This window comes from Atractosteus spatula, chromosome 4 (genome assembly GCF_055471065.1).
Source record: "Atractosteus spatula isolate fAtrSpa1 chromosome 4, fAtrSpa1.hap1, whole genome shotgun sequence".
Taxonomy (NCBI): Eukaryota; Metazoa; Chordata; class Actinopteri; order Semionotiformes; family Lepisosteidae; genus Atractosteus; species Atractosteus spatula.
In genome coordinates, this window is record NC_142709.1 from 54,781,602 (window position 1) to 54,791,625 (window position 10,024).

The 10,024-nt window shown below is 44.2% G+C and overlaps 2 protein-coding genes across 2 annotated transcripts; one reads left to right on the forward strand and one right to left on the reverse strand.

Annotated features, from left to right (window-relative positions):
- Nucleotides 1-177: 177 nt before the first annotated feature.
- On the reverse strand, nt 178-1,297 carry plaat1 (phospholipase A and acyltransferase 1). The gene is made up of 3 exons (XM_088913742.1): nt 1,097-1,297; nt 723-991; nt 178-580 (listed from the first exon to the last, which is right to left on the reverse strand). The coding sequence occupies exons 1-3, from the start codon at nt 1,233-1,235 to the stop codon at nt 479-481; spliced, it is 510 nt and encodes a 169-aa protein (XP_088769868.1). The 5' UTR covers nt 1,236-1,297; the 3' UTR covers nt 178-478.
- Nucleotides 1,298-4,550: 3,253 nt separating this feature from the next.
- On the forward strand, nt 4,551-8,182 carry polr2h (RNA polymerase II, I and III subunit H). The gene is made up of 6 exons (XM_088914733.1): nt 4,551-4,725; nt 6,324-6,403; nt 6,624-6,707; nt 7,020-7,113; nt 7,557-7,640; nt 7,820-8,182. The coding sequence occupies exons 2-6, from the start codon at nt 6,331-6,333 to the stop codon at nt 7,935-7,937; spliced, it is 453 nt and encodes a 150-aa protein (XP_088770859.1). The 5' UTR covers nt 4,551-4,725; nt 6,324-6,330; the 3' UTR covers nt 7,938-8,182.
- The last annotated feature ends 1,842 nt before the right edge of the window (nt 8,183-10,024 follow it).

A 10,024-nucleotide genomic window follows, 5' to 3' on the forward strand; every position in this document is an offset into this window, starting at 1 on the left:
GATTTATTTCAATTTCTGATCTATCCTGACCTCAGTTTTACATGATTGTCTTTCTGTAGTAAGAGTATTTTTTTAAATAAAGACTAGAAAAACACTTACTATGTGGGGAAAATGAGAAAGAGATGCATTGAGTCTTAATGACGTAAGGCTGGAAACATAAGTGGGAGAGATATTTCATTGATTTTTTTTCCTTTTTATTGCAAAAAAACAACAACAACCAAGGTGATTCTATATACAATTGTTTTTTAAAAAAACATTAAATGGTTTTAAAAATTAGCGAAGCAGTGCCACTGTAAAAATGTTCAGCTCCACCAACCTGCTCAGCTGCACAGCTCGGGAGGACAGGGATCCTGGGAACTGAGCACTGTCGCTTTTACACTTCACAGCAGCTCCTGTTCCTGATGAAGCCTTCTGGGAATTCCTCCAGGGCCTTGGCCACAGGGGATTCTGGGGCCTCAGGCTGCACGGGACCTGGGGCTCAGAAGGGCCTCTGACGGGAGCGACTGTGAACCATTCCCAGCATGGAGAAGGCACTTGCAGCTGCTGTCACGAAACTGATAGCGCCGATTGCACGGGACGCCTGAGGGCGAGGGGGAGAGAGAGAGTTAAAAGGAGGAGGGCAAAGATATGAAGAGTGAAGGTGGGTTTTGGGTGGGGAGAGGAGGTGGTTGATGGTAAGTGGAAGCACAGCATAACTAAAGCCGTGAGAGGACTGGGCTCACCTGGTCCGACACACCCTCCCCGTACCGCAGCAGGGTCACGAAGTGCTCACAGTTGTTGCCCAGCAGATCATATGACACCTCCTGGCCAATGAGGAACTGCGCGCGGTCGATGATGTCACAGATGGGGAGGGGTGTGTACTTGTCATCATATTTGTTGTTAATACGGTAGGAGTCCCCGCCCACGACCTCCTTCAGCAGCTGCATTCGCACCACTGCCTTCCTGCTGAACACGGACTTTGCGCTGGAGAGCGCTGCTGCCGGGCTGTCATCTGTCAGCAGAGGCATTATAATCAGAACTGTGTCGGCACTGTAGCATTTGCTGGGTTTGCAGTGGAAACATGCACCAACACTTCACAATCAGCCCTGGTACTCACCCACAGGTGTGAGGTTGATGATATAACCATCACCCAGGTACAGTGCCCAGTGCTGATAGGCTGGCCTGAAGATCTCAATCAGGTCACCAGGCTGTGGTGTTGGGGAACTCTCTTCAGGAAAAGAATCATTAGATGCCATCTGCAAAGAGTGGGTTTATAGGTCACACAGAGACAGACCGTCGGACAGAGAAATACAGTCTGATACCTTACGTCTGACTATGTCTGTAACATAGCTTATTCCTTGGTCCCATTCTGACCCGGATCTGCTGTGCTGCTTTTGTCTCCTAGTTTAAATCTTCAAAGTTGTTTTCAAGTTGTCTTATTTCCTAACAAATGACTTGGCTATTGTATTGATGGCAGCTTATGCACCCAGGACGTCCCTTGTCTTCCTCACGGGATGAAGGAGACCAAGAGCCTCCTAGTTAGGTGAGCCCAGGAAAGACACCAGGGAGTGTTCGTACCATAGTGGAAGTACAGTCTTCTTTCTTCTCTTGTGCTGCCCTGGATAAATATAACCCTGCACTGACATGCTTGTGCTGCATTCCTCACCCACTGCCTAGGTCTTAAAGGGACCAGTGAGGCCTGAGCTAGAGAACAGACTATGTAGTGCACGCAGCACAAAACAAGGCAGTTTGTAGCAGGCACAGTCTGCTGAAGTCTTCCTTCAGCACAAGGAAGCATGGAGCAATATTTGTCAGATTCACACAAGCACATGAGGAAGGCATAGGGATCTAGTACATGCACGTAAAACATGGAACTAAAAAATATAGTAACCTTACATCAGCACAAGCACAGTATATAAAAGCGTCTGTCTGTCCGTCCATCCTTCTGTCCTGAAACCACAAGACGCCTTCATAAGGATATTAGTTTTTAAAAAATTGGAGGCTGGCTGTCAGACTCACCATAAATATTGTTCTGTCTCTCCAGTCATATAAAGGTCTTCTTAGTCCTGCACATCAGTCTGCAACAGCAGAAGCAACCTGGTTTTAGTCCTGTACAATTGGTGGGGTGGTCTGCAGAATGTTAAATTGTGTACACATACTTCTCAGTGTGTCTAATGTGTGCGTGTCTGGTGGTGCAGTAAATCACAGTAGAGGCCAGGATACTCATTACCTCCTAGCACTGGTTGCTGATACACTACAGAGCAGCAGTTTCTGATGCTTCATTTCATGCAGCTCTCAGACCAGCTCGAGTCTTCAAAGCATCAACTGCTCCTGTTAGGAGTCAACTAGCTAGATTTGAATTTTTCTTTGATTTGGACTGCGCAAACAAGGGAGTCGTTGAACTTTTATCTTGTGGTCCCACTTGTGCAAGTGCAACCGGACTCCTTTGTGACGGGCTGATGTGGAGCTGGGCCCAGAACGAAGACTAGCTGTGAGAATGTGACCTTCTCTGAGCCGCTGTTCTGCGAGAGGGGAGACAGAGCCAGAGAGCACTGGAGAGAGCTCACAATGGCAGCGTTTCTGTGTGTGTGATGTCCTGCAGAACAAACCAGGAATGGTAATGCAATAAAGACAGAAATGAACAATATAGCCAGCCCTGTGTAGCACAGACTCAATAGCACCTACAGAGAATAGAGAAGCAGACAGAATGTGCCCCTGCCTGCTCTGTTATCCTTGTCACACTTTTTGACACCTAGCTTGCTTGTTTTCCTGATGTCTGCAAGTCACTTTCTAATGGTTCTTGAGATAAAAAAAGGAAGACAATTGCCCGAAAGCACCCAAAAACACCCACCCACAAACAGAAAAAGAAACACATCTGACCAAAGGGCAAGATATAAAATATTTTTTTTTCTCTGACAGCGATTCAGAGATAAAGTTTATTTTTTGTACATGTGGAAAATATCTCTATTGATAGGATTTTACCATTTAAAATGTTAAGGCATAGCATAACACCGCCATCACTACTACTACTACTACTACTACTACTACTACTTACAGATGAACAAGCAGCTTTTCATCCTCCCCATTTCCCAATTCTTGACGCGATGTGATCCACAGGTCTCTGTAATCACTGACTCTGTAATCACTGAGTCTGCCTACCGATGATGGAAGAAACGATTCCAAAAGGAGAGGAAAACGTGGAAAACTCCTCCTTGCCTTCCGTACACTCGATACCAGTGGTTAAATGAAAGGGTGCGAGAGTGGTGTTGTACACGGCGACCTTCCTCAGCGCTACTGCAATCAGCATCACCACCAGAAAATCTCTTCCATCAGTGTTTCGTTTCCAAGGCAACGGAAACAGTTGCCGTAGAAACTGTCGACTGTACCCACGGCTGGTGTCCCGAAGGCTTATTTAAAACGCGCCCCTGAATCATTACAGTCCCCGAACCACAGGGCTGGTGCTGGAGTCTTCTGGTTGCAGGACAATATACAGACCGACAGACGCCGCTTCTTTTTAACGGACTTCCCTTTGGGTCCGTCACCAAACGAGAGACATTTGCAAACAGGCTCCTCAGCTGTAGTTTCATAGTTTTGAAAATGAGTTATTATAATTATTATTGCTATCCTGCGGTTGTTAAAGATTTGTTAGGTTTGATAATGGCTACATTCTTGAAAGCAAGTTCGTAATTAACAGTGTGAATTTGGATTTACTGTTTTGTATGTATAGTTATGTAAGGGATTGGGGTTCTAGGGCTTGTACCCTCGCCGCTCCCGCCCCAGTTCGTCCTTCTACAGGATGGGCGCGAACCCGGCTCTCCGGCGTTTCTCAACAGGAATATTGCCGGCTGAGTTAAAGAAGACCTTCATAGCCCGGGCGGCCAACATCCCTGTAATGCGCAGAGGCGTATTCGTTACACTTATTTAATCCCCCAACAGTGTTTATTAATTAATTACTAATGCAGTAGTCAAAAATAAATCATTAATAATAACAGTAATTTATTTTGTCTGCTGGTTTTTTTTCCAGGCTATTAAAATGAACCGCACAAATATTTTACGTGGTGAAATAAATTGAACCTTTGATGCTCACAAATGTGCTCAATATGTAATAACAACAAAAATATATTGCTTTTTCAAAAGTAATCATCTCAGATTGCATTCACAAACATTCACATCAATCCAGAATATCAAACAATGCTTAGGCACTTCATGGAACTTGGAAATCTTTACAGCTACAGTAACAAGATTTTGGTTTAAAATTAAGAACAAAATATAGGAGTAATAATGATCAAAGTGGTCTAATTTAAATTACTTCCAGATTTTTTACAATCTTGCGTAAAAATAAATCACGTGTCATAAACATTACACATATTTTGTTAGTTTTTTTATTGCTTTAATTGTCCGGACGTAGTGTGCAAGTAATCAGAGTATCGTACAGTATCGTCTTCAATCACACTTTGCTTCACTTCTCGGCTGCCGTACATATACGCATCACCGTCTCCATGGACATAGTACTTGAAATTGAAACATCCGTTCTGTTGGTCCATGATTCCGGAAGTAGTAAGTGTGACGTTCAGACTGAGGGTCAGAGGTTGGAGGTTGAGCATGCTGTGAATCCGCGCGTTGCGATTCTGTACTGATGAATTAGAAGTTTTCGCAGACAAAAAACTTGGATTGATTTATTTGTTAGACTGCCAGCTGGTGTGAATTAAACAGCTTATTGTGGCTCGTAGCACCGAGGGAGACAGAGTAAGTGCAATTGTTTTCATTGAATCGAGTGAAGTAGTAATTGAGTAGCCTCTTGTTTATATAAGTAGTTATTCATGTTCATTAAATCATGTCATTACCGCGCGTTAAAAGTCTACATAATATCCGATTCGCTTCTCCGATAGCGGTTCGCTCGAAGAGGGACTCTGTATCTAGAATCTGTAGTTTGATCTTGTTTTGCCTTAGTTCCAGGATGCAACTGATATGAGCCACCTTCTTCTCGTTCTTGTTAACAGGCTGTAATACTGACAGAAGTGAAACGGTATTCATTTATGTATTTGTGTAGGAACAGGAAGAACAGATAACGAAAATAACAGGTCCGCTAGTGGTCATTTTTCTTATACACTAAGTTAGGGCTGCACAAGCTGCGACCTTTGCAATTCACTCCAATTACATCCTTTGACACCATCTCCATAATTGTTATTTTGTCAATTTAGTACTTAAGCAGTCTGTTGTAGCCAAATTGTACGGTGAGGTGGAATTGAAGGGCTCACAGTGACCCGCTCTGAATTAAGTGCTTTTGTTTCAAAGGCCTAGGTTAGCCTGTTAGGATTACAGAAATTGTTTTAAAGTTAAGTAGTTTAATGCTCACCAATGACTGTGGAACCACTAGTCAGTTGTGAACATTCAGCACTGATAATCTCCCAGTGGTCCTGTCTTCAGAAAGTGTCCTGGTAGTCCATTCCATACTTGAGCAAGGTGTGTAAAGAATGTTTTCTAGTACAGTTCTTTCTAAGCCAGGCATCACATGAACTCCCTTGCCCATTTGACTTTTATCCGGGTTCCAGTTGTTTCCCCCTGTTCTGTTCACTGAGCGTTACAGGAAATAGCTGTTGGGATGGATGCATTTTGCATGTGTATAGCAGGGACATTTCCAATGGAATACACTGAATCTGCAAAATTGTTAGGGATAGTACTTTCTAGATTGAATTGCTGTAGACAGTCAGTGTGGTATGCTTCTCTGACATCCAAAAGTCATTAACCCTACTTTGTAATATAACTGTACTTGTAGGCCTAGTTGTTCCTGTATTTTTTTAATACATTACATGGGTCATTCCACATGAAACCAATCAAGAAAGACAATTTACTTCACCTTCTTTGATTTCAATTGTATTTTGCATGTATTCGGCGTTGGGAGAAATGGTTACAATGGAAGTATTAGGCATGAGTGATGTGCTGTTCATGACTTATATACTTTACATAGTCTTGGCTACCTCTGTTATTGGCACAGAAACAAGGTTTCGGTGTCATTTTAAAACTCTGAGATGGGGCTGTTTCGTAATGTCTTGAAATGTACAAAAAAGATTGATTCTGTAACTTTTGACCTCACTCTCTAAGTAATCTTGGTTTTGTTTCAGTTTTTGGTATACTGTAGCTTGGACTTGTACAGGTTTTGCACGCTCATAAGTAGCAGTCCTTTATGGTTTGTAAAAAGAGTATATCTTTGTTGTAAAGCATGTAGTTATGCCCACTGCGTTGTATAGTTTATAGAATGTCACTGTGCCACACGGGGTGGAGAGGATAGTATCACTGTGCTGTGCTCTCCAATTTGTACTTTTCTAAATCGCCTCTGTCACCAGGTGGGACATGTCGGGAATCCTGTTTGAGGACATATTCGATGTGAAGGACATTGACCCAGATGGGAAGAAATTTGACAGAGGTGAGAGAGACTGAGAGGGGGTGAGGTACGGTGTCCCATATGGAGAGTCTGAAAGGCAAATGACGCTGAACTTGTGTCTATATTTGTGGAGCAGCAGACCTTTGAGGTCTCCTTGGTTAAAAACATCAGCAGATTCAATACATTAAAAACAGGGCTGGCGTGACTGTGTTTGTCTCTGAGGAAGAGGCAGTTTTCACGAGTGCTGCTGTCTTCTTCTCAGTGTCTCGACTGCACTGTGAGAGCGAGTCCTTCAAGATGGACCTCATCCTGGACGTCAACATCCAGATCTACCCCGTGGACCTCGGTGAGGCGCACTGACACTCTGACACACTCGGGGAGGGTGGAGCAGCTGTATATCGCAGTACATTGATATTGACTTAGAGAATGAGGGGGAATGGGGTGGGAATTGCTTACTTACCCAGGAGAAATGGAGAGAATCAGAAATGTCTCCTTTGATCTGTAATCTAGTATAAATAAAAAGTAAAGTACAGATGTGATTCAGGGCACAGTGGGCGTTCTGTAATTTTGAGGTGGGCATTATCTATTTAAATCCCCTGTCGTCTGAGCACACCTTTATTTTTTCCTTTTCTCTCATCCCTGCTCTTTCACTCTACAGGCGATAAGTTCAGGCTGGTGATCGCTAGTACTCTCTATGAGGATGGGACACCCGATGATGGGGAGTACAACCCAACAGATGATCGGCCTTCCAGGTAACGGTGCCCCCCGCTGGCTTGGTTGAATACCAAACGCTGTATCAAGTATATCCTAACGACTATTCAATGCTGCTTCAGAATATTCACCCTCATTAAAAATTGTCCTGCTGCTGTTTCACAACTTTAATGGACTAAACTGTAGTAAGTGCGACTCTTGCAATTAGTATTTTTACTTTTTCTCATCTCTGTCCTGTGTAAGGGTTTTTTTTGCATATGGCAAATGTTTTGGTCTGATTTGTATTGCTATACCCTCTCCTGCTACCTCTGCTCTGTTTTGCCTGTAAACCTGTTCTTGAAGTGTGTTCAAGCAGGAAGTCTTATACTGTCTAACGCTGTGCCCATGCAGGGGGAATGCCCTCCTCTGTCTAGTGCTTCTTGTACTGTTTCTCAGTGCAGTGCTCTGCCATGGTACTCTGGTACTGATACCCTTGTCCTTGTAGGGCGGACCAGTTTGACTACGTGATGTATGGGAAGGTGTACAAGATCGAGGGCGATGAGACTTCCACTGAGGCTGCCACACGCCTGTGAGTGTCCCAGATCTGCTTCCTCTCCCCCCTCCTCCTACCCCCCCGCCGTCATTTTCTTTCATCTCCTCTCTCTCACTCCACTCCTCGCCGCCACCCTCTGCATTTCTGAAATCGGTCTTCACCTTTCTACCTGTCTCCCCTCTCTCACACGTCTCCCTGCACCTCTCTCTTCCCAGCTCGGCCTACGTCTCCTATGGCGGTCTGTTGATGCGACTGCAGGGCGATGCCAACAATCTGCACGGATTTGAAGTGGACTCTCGGGTTTACCTGCTTATGAAGAAACTGGCTTTCTGAGGCTCCGACCCCCGAGTGCTCTGTCTCTCAGCTGTGGGATCACAGGCAGGGCTCGCTGCCCTTTCCTCTCCCAGAAAAACAGACAGATCTAACAAAAGAGAGGACCCAGCCAGTAGCAGTGCAGGGAAAACTGTGTACCATTGGACTGGTTACATGATGTGACTAGGAAATGGATGGTAGAGTTACAGTGCGGATATCTGCTGATATTATGATGTAAATAAAAAATCTTTTTTTATGTAAAGGCATTTTTTGTAAGCATCCAGTTTACAGCATGAACAGATTCATTCTTTCGAAGTGATAACGTCACACAATTTGATGCTGTTTTTTTCCACACACTTCAAGCCATAATATGGTCACTTTTACTTTGAACTAAAGTTCAGAGTTGTTAATGAGACCAAGCTAAAACTATAAGACAGGTTAATTATGAGCTGCGGTTTAACACGCTGTTTGTGACAACAGCCCTGTGCTCTGGGTGTACAGAACAGGCATACAGGAAGGTTACACTGTTGTGAACACCAAGAGCTAGCCTGGCTGTTGGGACAGCGGTGTTTAGTGGCACCAGAAGACAAGGAGCAGACCTCATTAATGTGAAGCAACTACCACAAACTGAGCTCCAGTAAAGGAGAAAACAGGAGGTCATATTGGATTCCATGAGACATTTGGCTACATAAGCAATTAACACACCTTAGATTATGACGTAATCTTTGCAGCCAATTGCAGATGTTGGCTGTGATAAGATAGTCATAATGTAAAACTTGATGTTAACTTCATTCCTGTAAGCAGCAGCAGTCTTCCACTCTTACACCACAAATCCTTCTACTATGAGGCTATTTGATTGATTTTATTGCCCATCTAGACCTCACTGGGGTGTTTTATTTGGTTACCCTCCCACACACACTTCCCCAAAGGGGAAGTCGATTTAATCTTGTCATTTACCTGGTCCCACACTCAGTCTGTACTTCAGGCAAACTGTAGACAGGTTCCAGCACCTTTAGAATACAGAATGTTCCTCAACGTGTAAATTAAAAGTTTAGTCGCTTATTTATGTCTAATCAGCTCTTAACAGGTGATTGATTTATGATGAACAGACATAGGTCAGGAGATAGCGCATCGTACACTCCCACGATGAGTGTCTTTCTTTCTGCAAATGGTCCGTGAGCTAACACGCCTGAATGTGGGGCCAACTAGCTGTGAAACGGGAATTGGTAGAGGGCAGAAATAATTATAGATTTATTCAAGTAGAGAGTGACAATCAATTAATCTGTGATTAAGGAACTCTGGAGCTAAAATCAGAAGAGACAGGTGTGCCCCCAGGGTCAGACCTGGGTGCCACTGATATATTTCCACCTTTCCAGGTCTCTGGTGTAACCTGTGGTGAGCACTGAAAATCATGTAATTCTAATTTACTGGGTATACCAGGAAAGACAAACAGAATGATCGTTGTATTCATCCGTATTTGAAACCAGTGCCTTCTGAGCTACAGAAACAACCTGGAAAACATCCACTGTGCATTTCCTGTGGTATGGCCAGCAGTCATATTACTACAACTCCCAACTGACAACCCACTGAAGCTAAGAGGTGTGAGCCTGTCAGTACCGGGATGGGAGAGCTCCTGGGAAAAACTAAGGTTGGTGCTGGAAGAGGTGTTAGGGGGGCCAGCAGGGGGCGCTCACCCTGCAGTCCATGTGGGTCCTAATGCCCCAGTATCGTAACAGTGACACTATGCTGTAATTTAGGCACTTTCTTTTGGATAAGACTTAAAAGTGAGGTCCTGTAGTCATTAAAAATCCCAGAGTGTCTCTCGAAAAGAGTAGGGGTGTAACCCTGGCATCCTGGCCAAATTTCCCATTGGCCTCCTAATAATCCCCATCTATGCATTGGCTTCATCACTCTGTTCTCGTCCCCCCTGATAGCTGATGTGTGGTGAGCATCTGGTGCACTGTGGCTGCTGTCGCATCACCCAGGTAGGGGCTGCACATTGGTGGTGGAGGGGAGTCCCCATTACCTGTAAAGCGCTTTGAGTGGAGTGTAAGCAATTATTATTTTACCACCTAAAGTCAGTGTACTTTTCTTTTACCATGACTATG

Coding starts and splice junctions, on each gene's coding strand:
- polr2h (XM_088914733.1), top strand. CDS start 6,331: ATGTCGGGAATCCTGTTTGAGGACATATTCGATGTGAAGGACATTGAC. Junction 6,404..6,623: donor TGGGAAGAAATTTGACAGAG/GTGAGAGAGACT, acceptor TCTTCTTCTCAG/TGTCTCGACTGCACTGTGAG. Junction 7,641..7,819: donor ACTGAGGCTGCCACACGCCT/GTGAGTGTCCCA, acceptor CTCTCTTCCCAG/CTCGGCCTACGTCTCCTATG.
- plaat1 (XM_088913742.1), bottom strand. CDS start 1,235: ATGGCATCTAATGATTCTTTTCCTGAAGAGAGTTCCCCAACACCACAG. Junction 992..1,096: donor CATCAACCTCACACCTGTGG/GTGAGTACCAGG, acceptor CTCTGCTGACAG/ATGACAGCCCGGCAGCAGCG. Junction 581..722: donor GGGAGGGTGTGTCGGACCAG/GTGAGCCCAGTC, acceptor CCTCGCCCTCAG/GCGTCCCGTGCAATCGGCGC.